This window comes from Molossus molossus, unplaced genomic scaffold (genome assembly GCF_014108415.1).
Source record: "Molossus molossus isolate mMolMol1 unplaced genomic scaffold, mMolMol1.p scaffold_m16_p_6, whole genome shotgun sequence".
In the NCBI taxonomy this organism is placed as follows: Eukaryota; Metazoa; Chordata; class Mammalia; order Chiroptera; family Molossidae; genus Molossus; species Molossus molossus.
Window position 1 is genome coordinate 85,263,108 of NW_023425399.1, and position 13,824 is coordinate 85,276,931.

Here is a 13,824-nt window from a genome sequence, read left to right on the forward strand (position 1 = left end):
TTTCTACCTTCCATTTCTGAAAATTGGAGTCTCTTTATGAAGAGTGATTGATGTTCTCACTATAGCATTCAAGTTATACTCATCATAAAATCCACTCAGTCTGATGTGCCTCAGTGATTCTAATCCTGCCATGTCCCGTCAACTGAAGGTTGCAGAAGCACAGCAAAGTTATCCATGAAACTCCACCAAAGTGCTTACTTGCAGTCCTTTTGCGTGGAAGGACTCTATTGGCTGGATCATAGCTGCAGTTACTGATCTTAAATGCAAGCCACAAAATAGGCTTGGTGCCTCAGTGAGAACAGTGTGATGACCTCATTTCAGCTGACCTTGAGCAACACAGATGGAATGCTATTGCCTACTGATTGTGCCTTTTGTTTCAATGCCATACCACAGAGAAGGTAAATATTTTAGATATCTTCATTTAAAATGCAATCTTTTCAATGAAGCCTCATAATCTTCTCAAAAAATCACAACTTCTGTGAAAATAGCATATCTGTTTCATTTATAAATAAAAGTTTTTACTCTATATATGAATATATATGCATCTATATATACATATATACGTGTGTCTATATATACGTGTGTGTGTGTGTGTGTACTAATATGGGGCAAACATGGGACTATGCTAAGAACTTTTGATGCCACGTTTTATTTAACCCTCACAACAACCTGATGAAATGGGATTATTATCTTGATTTTTTAACTGAGGAAACTAAGGCTTTGAGAAGTTATATAACATGCCCAGCTCCACTGAACTGGTAGGTGGGACAGCCGGCACTTGAACAGTATCTCCTTGGCTATGGAGTGTAAGCTATACTACAAAGATTGTTTTTTATATCTGTGAAAATGTGGCAAAGAGAAGCAGTCCTAAAAATATATTTCAAGGCATTACAAATCTTTCACATACCACTTGTTTTTTAATTTTGAGTGTTCCTTCAAGGTATCAGTGCTGATTTTCAAAGTATTTTAGTTCACTCTGGCCATTTTGCACGTTATATGCCATATTTCCTCTTTAGTTCATATACAGATAGATATATTATATTTTCATCTCAGTAATAGTCAAAGGACCAAAGTACAAGCTGGTGAAAATTACATATTGATCTCCTACCCAAGTATCTCGGTAAGGGCATGTTGCCCTTCCCTCTAGAAATAAAAAGATTTTAATATACATTTAACAACTAGGAAGTTGTCCTTATGCTCAGAACATTTGTTTTGCTTCATTGAATGTGGGGAAAACAAGAATAGTAATGACTCATTTAACATTTTTCTGCATGTGCCACTTTCAACCTATTGTGTGAATACTAATTACTTTCCATAGCTTCCCTGTGGCTTGGGATTAACATTGTACACATGGTAAAGTGCAGAAAATAAAATACTATGATGTTCAGTTTTGCACTAAAATTCTGTAAAAGACTTGGCATCATAAGCAGCACAAGATAGAACCAGAATTCTGGAGCTTTCGTTACTGCTTTTATTCTAATGCATGCATGGTATAAGTCAAAATTTTGCTTTGCATTTCTTTTCCATTTTACCCACCTTAAAGAGACACCTAGATCACTAAAATGTTCATTCATTTTTTACTTGACTGATAACTGTGCTTCCTAAGCTAAAGCTACACAGTCTCTAACCTTAGATTTCTCATAAATGAATGGGTTGGTGGGGTGTTATATAAAATATTTTTCACCTAAAATTCCATGGTACAATGAGAATTAATGATTTTAGTCAAATATTAATTGAAAGAGCTATTCATGGTGAAGTCTGTGCACAAGTGGTCAGGGTGTTTTAAGAATTAAGCTCAAGCCCTGGCTGGTTTGGCTCAGTGGTTAGAGTGTCGGCCTGCGGTCCTGAGAGACCCGGGTTCGGTTCCCGCTAAGGGCGCGGACCTCGGTTGCAGTTTGTCCCCGGCCCTGGTCGGTTGTGCGGGTGGCAGCCACTCGATGTGTCCCTTTCACATCGATGTTTCCCTCTCTCTCTCTCTCTGTCTTCCTCTCTCTCCCTCCCACTCTATCTGTACAAAAAATGGAAAAATGTCCTCGGGTGAGGATAAAAAAAAAAAAAGAATTAAGCTCAAGCAGGACTCTCATCCTCTCTACATATCTGCCCAACTCCAACTTCCTTGCTCAGAATCAATGTATAAGAAGAAAGATCGTCCTGGGTATAAGCCAGTGTTGAGGTTTGTTAAGACTCTGCAACATGAAATTTCCATTTGAGAGAAAATATGGACTGGCTAATTGTGTTGGCAAATGAAATAAAAATACTATGTACATAAACTGTCAACTCTCCTTGCTCAATGAATTGGATGTTTACGTAATTCACCCAGCCATAATAATTGAACATGTACTTGAAATTTTAGAATGGTAAAACTAAAATCCTATCAGTGAATATGGGAACTCGGTGGAGTGACATTGACTACAGAGGGCATGAATGAACTTTCTGGAAAGATGGAAGATTCTATATCCTGTTTAAAATAATGATAAAATAAATGTGTATATTTGTCAAAAGTCATTAACTTGTTTACTTAAAATGAGTGTACTATATTATACTTAAATTTTACCTCAATAAACTTGTTTTATAAGAGGACCAGTAGCCATACCCTAGTAACAGAATTCAATAAACCCCTGTCAGATTCTCCATCTCTTTCAACTCTTTACACTACAGAACAGAGAGTAGACAATGAGTCCTTGAAATGTTCTTTAATAGCTTTCTCTCATTTCTTCGTTGCCTATTTTTCCTCATAGGCATTACTCTTGGTAAGAATTGATTTTCACTCTTAGTCATCTCCTCTAAGTGCTTAACTTCCAACTAAACATCTTTAGACTTAACTTTACCCTGAACTCCTTATCAAAATGTACAAATCTTCCAAAAACATTTCCTTCTTAGAGCCTGACCCTGTCATTGAATGTAGGAAAGGGAAGGTGGGACCTGTGAGATCCTTTGCAGGATGGGGGTATAAAGTTAAAATTAGAATGTACCCATTGAGAAGTTGACATACCACAAAGAAGGAAATTAAAAAATTCATGACACCAGTAAACTAATATGTCAAAGCCAGAAAGGCTACAGAGAAAAAGAACCCATTCCTATCATCAGACATAGAGCTAGAAAAGATAAAGAAGACATCCAGAGAGAGATCCAGGATGGAAGGGGTCTGATACATTCCAAGCAATGAGAATGGTGCCTGACACAGAGTTAATAATCAGGAGCTATTGAGCAAATAAAGCAATGATGAGAGACTAAAGATATACCAAGATAAAACTTTTGATTAAAGGCCTGCATCCAACCCACTTGATATTAAAGATTTGGACTTTTTCAAGGCCAACAAGCCAAAGGCAGTCTGAAAAGACAAGCCTATTTGCAAAGCCAGTGCTCCTAAAACCAAATTCTTCATTCCACTCAACCTCATTTCCTTCCTTACTTCTCTGTTCCCATTATCAAAGTGTGTAACAATTAAATCATTGTTGAAACCTCTTTTCATTCAAGTTCCTATATTAATATATTATCAAATATTATTCCTTTATAATGTTTCTTTAATTCCTATCTTTCATAGCCACTGATCCTTCATAAATCAAGCCCTTATACCTTAAGGCTGGACTATAATGGTAAGGTAATCAGTCTCCATATATTCTCCTGTAACTAAATCATTCTGCATAACAGACTCATATTTCCAAGCAACAGATTTGGTTATATAATATCTCTACTTAAATATATATAGGACCAGAGACTGAGAAATAAAGCTCACACTCTTGAGCCTGAAATTCATATACTTTTTTCCTGTATTTCAATTATTTCTAGCTTTATTTTAACTAATTATTGTTACATTTCTGAATCTTCCCTATGCTGTAGTCAAAGTAATCTATTTTTCCATATTTTGTACTATTTCATCACTGTTACTTGACTCATTCTGTTCTTCTTCCTTAAATACCCTCCTCACTTTTCATATACAAATGCATCCTTCAAAATTCAGTTTAAATCTGTCTTTATCCATTAACAGTTCTCCTAATCCTTAGAGACAGTGAATATTGGTGTTACTCAAAATACTGAAGGTACTTCTTGGCTATACTATTCATTTGTGTACTACTGTGACAGTTTGATTTACAATAAATTATATTTGACCTTTGTCCTGTTTTGGGAACAGAGCTCCTAAAACCCTTCGAATTTTCTAAGAGAGAGCCATAATGGTGTTCTTCATTGTGTAAATGAGATGACTTTTGGACCACCCCCCCCCACCACCACCACCACCACCACCACCACCACCACTAAGGGTAGGGGCTATTTTTTTTTTTTTTATCCTCACCCGAGGATATTTTTTCCATTTTTTGTACAGATAGAGTGGGAGGGAGAGAGAGGAAGGGAGAGAGAGAGAAACATCGATGTGAAGGGACACATCGAGTGGCTGCCACCCGCATGACCAACCAGGGCCGGGGACAAACTGCAACCGAAGTACGTGCCCTTAGCGGGAACCGAACCCAGGTCTCTCCGGACCGCAGGCCAACGCTCTAACCGCTGAGCCAAAGTGGCCAGGGCAGGGTAGGGGCTATTTTTGAGGAGAATCAACCAAGTGATTGGAGAATTAGAACTTCCAGTCCCATCTTTAACCTCTGAGAAGAGGATAAGGACTGGAAATTAAATCAATCACCAATGGCCAGTGATTTAATAAAGCATACCTGTGTAGTGAAGCCACTATAAAAACTCAAAAGGACAGGGTTCAAAGAGCTTCCAGGTTATTGACCATATCAAGATTTGGGAGAGTGGTGTGCCCAGAGAGGGCATAGAAGCTTTGCACTCTTTCATCATACCTCGTCCCATACATCTCTTCCATCTTGCTCCTGAGTTATAATATTTTTATAATAAACTGGTAATCTAGTAAGTAAAATGTTTCTTTGAGTTCTGTGAGCCACCTACCAAATTTATCAAACCCAAGGGGTAGGGTGGTCATTACAACCTCCAATCTATAGCAGTTGGTCAAAAGCACAGGTGAAACCTGGGATTTCCACTGGTATCTGGAGTAAAGGGAAAGGAAGTCTTATAGGATTAAGCCCTTAACCTGTGGGATCTGATGCTATCTCCGGGTAGATGGTGTCAGAATTGAATAGAATTGTAGGACACCAAGATGATTTTCAAGAACTGCTTAGAAACCCCATGCCCATATATCAGAATCAAGTGCAAAGACTTTTAACTACCTTGTGTCATCTTGTTCCTCCACATAACCATTATTTCCTATTGCTTATAATAATTAGTGTATAGTTATATTTTATTTCACCTCAAGATGATATGTTCCATTTCTTAAATATATCTGTATCCTAATAGGACATATATATTCCAGTGTTTTGAAGTTATTGGTTCATAAATCAGTCATTTGGTAATTTAAAAAACTTGTCCAAAACCTCCCATGGCTCATAGCTTAGTAAGGCAGTAAACTATAAGCCAGAACATTAAAATTATATTCAAGATTTCTACCGGACAGAAATAGGTAAAGAATGCAAATGGCAACTTATCCCAATTTTATCCTGTCAAACTGAAAATCTCCAGAGCAGAAATTTACCAATCAAGATTAAGTCATGGTTTTAAATTTTTTATATAATGTTCTCCACCACAATGATCTAAGAAACAAGTAGGAACCCCTGTATATCAAAGGTACACATTTCATCATCTCTTCCCACATATATTTTCAGAAACACTTTCAGAAATATTTTATGGCTTCCCAAGAAACAATTTTTAATTCTGGATTTCATGTCCCAAAAACAAAAGTCTTTTTTCTTCTAAAAGACATATCCTCATTAAACTGGAAAGTTTCTAGCATCTACCAGTCCTGGCATGGTCAATAAAGAAAATGTTTAGTTTAAAATTCATATATTTGTGAAATTATAACCAATTCTTATAAACCAAATTTTAATTAATGGTATATTAGTAATAAAATGTATTATAGTATTGTAGTCTTAATATTAGAATTACTTTGTTAACTATTAATTGACATTTATGGTTTATTTCTCAATAAAAATATAACATTGACATCACAAACTGAGTGAATATAAATATTGTTTACATAGGTTACTACATAATTTACATTCAGTCCTCACCTTCAGTATTTGTCAGTTTATTTTCTTGAAAAATCTCAACAGCTTCCTTAGGGGCAACAAATGGAACCAATGCTTGTGATGCGGCATTATCTTTTAAAAATAAAATAAAATTTCAGAGAACAGTTAATATAAATTTTTTAAATAATTAAACTAATGCACAAAACTATGCTGTGAAAATGTCCTTGAGAAAGCAACAATAATACACATATTAACCAAAACCCACAGTAGAATATCTTTAGATGTTTTCTCTGTTATTCAATTGGCTAAATTCTCACAAAAAGGTATTCAAATAGTGTACAGCTATTAGCAGCAAATAGAGACCAATAAGAGTGACATCACCAAAATCACAGAGTAGGATATTCTACTCAAATAACTATTATAATATAGATGAATAATTCAAATGTATCTAAAAAGAATACCCAAATAAAAATAATACAGAAAAAAAACTGTAAATAAAATATATATGTATTTCTTTCCTGAGAAAGAAAACTTAATGTGAGCAGATTATGAAGGAATCTAGAACTTAGCTAAACTGTTAACTCTTAGCCTAAAATGTTACTATTTTAGAATTAAAGCTACAGTTAATAAGAAAATATTTATATGTGTGTAATATAGCAACATAATATTTAAAAATCAATGCATTTTTAACACAAAGAAAAATTTAGAGAAAAAAATACAGAGAGAGATTTTAAACTCACCATCATTTATGTATGACACATGCATCTCAGAAAAACCAAATTATATATAGATGTGATGAATACAACATGACCAATTTGATAAACATATTATGAATCTCACAGAGATACAGAATACATGATTTTAATGGTGGTAAAGCTTTATAAAAAGTGAAGCTATCTCAGGCAACAATAACTCAAAAAAATTAACAAGTAGAAACTAGCTACATTAATCAATTTACTCTACAATTAGAAAATAGTCACATAAAATTAATTCAAAAGTACTTGGAAATTATAATGTGTATTTCCAAATGACAAATGCATCAAGGAATAACCCCATGTCATAAGGTTTTCATTTAAAAAATGAAAACACTTTGTAAATAAAAAAGTTTAAAAAACGGAAGATCAACAACTCTTGTTAAATCCATTAGGGAATTTAAATCACAATGCAAACTAAACCACAGCAACCAGAGAGACAGAAGCAAATACAGAGAATCATAGCTTTCTGGGAATAGCAGTTGCTGAGGCCAAGAAAGGGTAGAAAAATTTGAACTGCAATTGATGTACTGTTTGTTGGAGGCTGTGTGAACTAGCTGTGATTAAAAATTCCTGGGAACCAGTTTTAGAGGGTGTCTCACACCTTCATTAGTTTTATTCCCAGGAGGTTCACCAGGTTCTCACAGCAAAGAATAGAAAAATGTTCTTTTCTGCTCTCAGTAAAAGAAGAGGGAAAGTAACTGTTTTGAATTATGCCCAGGGTAAAAAATAACCATTTCCAAAATGGCTTTGGTCTATGCCCAGAGTCCAGCTCCTCCTGCCTTCTTGTCGTACTTAATGTGGAAAAAGACTAATAAGAGTGGCATAACGTTTTCATTTGTCAAAACCCATAGAACTATATACTTCATAAAGAACAAGCCCTGATGTCAAATAAGAAGTTTAGTTCACAATAACTTATTAACTTTAACAAATATACAACACTAATGAAAGATGTTAATAATACTTAAAACTGAGAGGGTCGATAGTAGGAATGTGGGAACCCTATACTCTCGGCTGCTTTTCTGTAAACCTGAAACTACTCCAAAAATAAAATGTATTAATTAAAAAATAAATCAATAAAAATTCCCCTTGAGGAAATCCAGATTTTGGACTTACTAGTCAAAGACTTTACATCTTCTATTTTAAATATGTTCAAAGAGCTAAGAAAAGCATGTCTAAAGAATTTTTTAAAGGTATGAGAATGACATCAAAGAGAGAATATCAGTAAAAAGATAAAAGTAAAAAGGAAACAAGTAAATATTATGGAGTTGAAAAGTATAATACTGAAATGAATCTTTCACTAGAGGGGCTCAATAACTACTTTTAGTAGCTAGAGAAAGATCAATGAGCCCTGGCCGGTTTGGCTCAGCGTTGGAGCATCAGCCTGCGGTACAGAGAGACCCGGGTTCGGTTCCCGCTAAGGGCGCGTGCCTCGGTTGCAGGTTGTCCCCGGCCCTGGTTGGTCGTGCGGGTGGCAGCCACTCGATGTGTCCCTTCACATCGATGTTTCTCTCTCTCTCTCTCTTCCTCTCTCTCCCCCCCACTCTATCTGAACAAAAAATGAAAAATGTCCTCGTGTGAGGATAAAAAAAAAAAAAGAAAAGAAAGATCAATCAATTTGTTGAAAGGTCAGTTCAGACTACTTAGTCTGAGGAACAGAAAAAAAAAATGAAGCAAAATGTATGACATCAAGCATATCATTATATGCATAATAGAAGTCTGAGAAAGAGAAAAAAAAAGAAAAAGGAACAGAAAGACTATTTTAAGAAAAAAAATGACTAAAATATTCCAAATATGATCATAAACATTAAAGTTTATATCCAAGAAGCTTAAGGAACTCCAAGTAGAATGAACAAAATTAGATACACCCTAACTATCTTGAAAGCAGTGAGGGGCAGAAATAAATCACTCACAAGGAATCATCAATAACATCAAAGGTGGTTTATGAATTGAAATCATGGAGCCCGAAGGCAATAGAATGATATTTTTTCAAATACTAAATTAAAAAAAGTTCCCAACCAAAAATATTATTCTGGCAAAACTACCCTTTAAATTTATTTATTCTTTTTTTTTTTTTTTATAATCGTCACCCGAGGATATTTTCCCATTTATCTTCATATAAAGTGGGAAGGGGGAGAGAGAGAGCAGAGTGATCAATGTGAGAGGCACATCAGTTAGTTGCCTCCTGCATGACCCCACCAGGGCCAGGACCAAACTGCAACTGAGATATGTGCCCTTGACCAGAATCAAATCCGAGACTCTGGTCCGCAAGCTGACGCTCTAACTGCTAAGCCAAATTGGCCAGGATGCAAAACTACCCTTTAAAAATGAAGAAAAAAAAAGTAAGACATTTACAGATAAATTAAAAAGTGATAGGTTTCACTAGCAGACTTGCCTACAAAAATAAAAGGAGCCAGTCAGGTTCAAATGAAAAGAATAATAGTAACTTAAATCCCTCATTAAGAAATAAATAGCATAGCACTAGCATTACATATTAGTTATATATAAAAATCAATATAAATGTATTTTTGTTTGTAACTCTTTCTCTTGATTTAAAATACAACTTTAGAAAGCAATAATTTTTAATCCATAGTGGTAGACACAAATGTACAAAGACAATTTGTGAAATAACACCAAAGGGAAAGGTGAAATGAAGCTATATAAAAGCAAAGTTTATGTTTAAAATTGAAATAACATTTTCATTAATCTGATATTGTTATAAATTATTACGTTAATTGTACCTGTTACATAAGCAGAGCAAGGACGATGGGCCAAGTACAGAAACTCAGCAGGGCAGAAAGCCCAGTGTTGCCTAGCAAGAAGAAAAACTGGGAAAACAAGAACCTCTCCCCCAGGGTAACCTTTCCTCCCTAGCATATTGCTGGTCATGTGGTTTAGACCCCCTGCCCTTTTCCTCCCTAAAGATAACATCTAAGCCTCTGTTGTATTTCAGCTCTAGGCCCAGAAAAGCAGAAAAACCAGACAAATGACAAGTGACAGCTGTGGCTGCCTCAGGACCAGCTGCATTGACTAGTGACCCCCTTCCCTGGCACTGACTAATCAGTGGAGACCACAACCCTGAAAGAGCATACCTGGAAAGTTGATACATAGTCTATTATGACCGTCCCCTGAAACTTCCCACCTGCAAGTGAGAGAGATAAATACCTTCAACACAAAGGACCCAGTGCACTCTCCCCCAGGGGAGCACAATCATGACATTCCCTTCCTTAAAGGACTCCAGGAGACTTGCAACCAGGGGAGCAATGGGCAGCAGCAGCTCATCCCAGGCTAACCTTCTGAACCTGTCTCCAAGGCCCGCTTTTCTCTGACTTATGGAGCCAAAGCAACCCAGCCTACGCTCTCCTATTGCTTCTTCTATGCCCTTCATCGTTTCACAGTCCTGCGTGGTTTTTTTTGCTGCAGCTAATAAATTATTGCTTACTTTGTTGTATTTTCTCTCTTGATTGAAATCTTTCCTTCAAGAAGACAAGAACCTTGTTCTTGTCATCTCACCAGTAACAATAGGGTCAGTTTATCAGGAAGCTAAAACAATTATAAACATACAGAAACCTAACAAATCCTTAAACTGCACTAAGGAAATTGCCATAACTCAAGGAAGAAATAGACAACTCAACAATAAAGTGGGAGACTTTAATCACTCACTTTAAATGATGGACAAATTAGAAAGAACTTAAGACAAGTAAATAGCAGACTTGAAAACACCGTAAATCAACTGCACCTAAGAAATAACTAGAGAATATTCCACCAAAGAGTACAGAAACATATTTTTAAAGTTTATATGGCACAATCTACATAATGGAGCATATAATAAGCTATAAACAAGTTTCAATGTATTTGAAAGAACTGAAACCATACAAAGTATCTCCTTAGAACAAAACAGTAAAATAAGCCAGTTAAATATCCCATAATCTCACTTATATGTAGAATCTAATCAACAAAATAAACTGACAAAATAGATCTTTGGATCTATTTTGGAACATGGAAGCAGGGAACAGACTGAAGAACCTCAGAGGGAAGGGGGGCAGAAGAGATAAACCAAAGAACTTACATGTATATGTGCATAACCAATGGACACAGACAGTAGTGTGGTGGTGGGTTGTGAAGGGTGGGGTGGAAATGATATCTGTAATAATACTTTCAAAAATAAAGATACAATTTTTAAATAAATAAAATAGGCAAAAGATGTGAATACACATTTCTCCAAAGATATACAAATGGCTAGTAAGCACATTTAAAGATCCTTGTCATCATGGATGGATCTTGAGAATATCCCACTAAGCACAATAAGTCAGACAGAAAAAAAGCTAAGAACCATATGATTTTATTCATATGAGGGATATAAAACTGAAAGCAACAAATGAACAAACAAGAAAAGCAATAACTCATAGACACAGAAAACAGTATGGGTATGCACTTAGGACAGGAATTACTGTGTCATTTCGTAACTTAATATTTAACTTTCAGAGGGAAGGGGGTTGGGGGAGCAGTAAAGGGGGTCAAATATATGGTGACAGAAGATGATGTGACTTTGGGTGATGGGTACATAATGCAATATGAAGATCATGTGTCATAGAAATGTACACTTGAAACTTATAAAATTGTATTAAGCAGTGTCACCTCAATAAATTTAATAAAAAGAAAAAAAATATATCCTCATCATTATTAGTAATCAGGGAAATGTAAATCAAAACCACAATGAGATGCCACCTCCCACTCATTAAGATGGCTATAATATTGTTAAAAAGGAAAAAAAAGACAAAAAGAAAATTTAAGAAGTGTTGCCAAGGGTGTGAAAAAAACCTGCAATCCTCATATATTGCTATTTGGAATGTAAACTACTGCAGTTGCTTTGAGAACGATTTGGCAATTACTCAGAAAGTTAAACATTAAGTTGCGAAATGACACAGTAATTCCTGTCCTAAGTGCATACCCAACAGAAATGAAAACAGATGTCCACATAAAAACTTGTACTTGAATTTTTATATCATTACTCATAATAGCCCTGAAGTAGAAATAATCCAGATACTCATCCATTGATGAATGTACAAACAATATGTAGAATATCTATGCAATAGAATACTATTCATCCATAAAAAGGAACCTTGAGAAAATTCTAGTTTCAAAGAAGACAGTTACACAAAGCCAACTATTTTGTGAATACTTTATATGAAATATCCAAAATGGTGTCCCATCCTGCCTCCCACACCCCCATTAGCCAAATAAGTCCCTGCTGAGGGGGTATTTCTGTTACCTCTGAAATGTTGAAGTAAATATAGAAAGAAATGGCATCAGTGTCTACGTTGAGCGATGGCACAGAAGGGACCCCATACATGTGGCAGGTAGAGGGCATCCTTGTCTTGGACAGCCTTGCGAGGTGTTGTGAGCTGAGCGTGAGAACTTGTGGCTGTGGTAGAACGTGGACCAGGTGCGGGTGCTGCCCCGAAACCCACCCAGGGTGGCAGGGGATACCTGGAGGGCCGCCTACAATTCGTCCAGGGACGGGGATGCTGTCCTTGGGATCTTTGGGCTTGCGAGACTCTAATGCAAACTGTCTGGGCAGCTAGTGTTGTTAAAGGGGTTCTCTGGGCAGAATCTGCCAGCAGTCAAACATGCCTGGGGGAAGGCCTGGACACCAATATGGGCCCTCCGGTCCCCAGTGAAGCCAAAGGGTTGGCTGACCGACAAGTAGGCCTTCCCTACAATAGGGTGCCAGCCACCGGGACTCCTCCAAGACATGGCCCCGCTTCTTGTTCAAGACACTGCACCGTAGCTGCTACCAAACAGTTGTTCCCAACTCTACGTCTCCACAAGGTAGCGGGGCCCCAGGTGGCCTGCACGCTCCCTTACGGGAAGCACCTGGCTCGGCTGGGGTGCTATCTGGCGGGCAGCGTGCGCAGCCTCACTTCCTGGACGTCTAAGCGCATGCGCACCCCGAAAATTTTTCTCCCACGGTGGCCTCACTGGAATCCCGCCACCCCGCTATCCTTGGTGCTGCTGGTGAGGGTGTGGGGGCAGGTGCCTGCCACCCCGAAGCAGTAGATCTTGCGGGCCTAGGCCACGTCCCACTTGTACTTCTACCTCAGGTACTGGCCCGATGCCCTCAGTTAGGCTCTTGGGGGAGAGCTGTTCCTTTGTGTGCTTGTTGGGGGCACACTGGACTCCTCACTGATGGTCTCACAGTATGAGATAACTGGTAGGATTGCTTGATAGAAATGCAGGTGAGGCCTCAAGCAGGTGTCCAGGTGCAGCTCTCTGGCACCGTGATGATGTGCTCCCCCAACAACTCCATGATACAATGCATCGTGGGATTCGACTTGGCCAGCTGATTCAGCCCCTCCACGCCTGATAATCACTATTTATACCAGCATTCCAAATATTGGATCTAATGTCATCTGAATACAAATATCCTAAACGTACTAATTAATCCAGTCAGTGGGTTTTTCTTAATCTGTCTCCTTTCCCTTACCTCACCTTCCTGGCCCCATTAAGTTTTGGTTTTGTGATCCCTGGTACTGGAGAAGACTACTGTCTTTGCAGCTGCTTCCTTCTGTGAGTGACTTTAATTGCATTTACCTATGACTTCGTTTTAAAGAAAATCACTTATTTATAAATTTACCTTTCTTGGTTTGATCACCTCCAGTGGAAGTGCAGGAAACTGTCTTATTTTCAGGCATGGCTATTTACAGTATTTCGAGACCTAATTAGAAAGAAAAATATTTTAATATCATGAATCAAAATTTGTTTACATTTAATTTCACTAAAAATTATCAATTCAAGAACTGCTAGTGACAGGATAGGTTTCTAATATTCTACAATATAGATATGTAAAAATCAATACTAAATTATGTTTAAAATGTAAGGAAATTAAGCAATATGGTCTTTCTCCTACAAAGACTATCATGAGCCTATTTAGGAACAACAAATATGAAAATCCTCATTAAAGAAGGTTCTTTGATCCCCTTCTTTACTGGTATCTTAAAGACACCTGACCAGACTACTAGACAATTTAACATTCATTA

At 37.1% G+C, this 13,824-nt stretch overlaps 1 protein-coding gene across 1 annotated transcript in view; it reads right to left on the reverse strand.

The window, feature by feature from the left end:
• CCDC178 (coiled-coil domain containing 178) overlaps positions 1-13,479 on the reverse strand; it is a 390,130-nt gene extending 376,651 nt beyond the window's left edge. The window contains exons 1-2 of the mRNA XM_036245789.1: positions 13,422-13,479; positions 6,075-6,164 (exon numbers count right to left, since the gene is read on the reverse strand). Of these exons, the coding sequence (XP_036101682.1) occupies positions 6,075-6,164; positions 13,422-13,479 (148 nt within the window). The remainder of the gene's footprint in view (positions 1-6,074; positions 6,165-13,421) is intronic.
• Between the last annotated feature and the right edge of the window lie 345 nt (positions 13,480-13,824).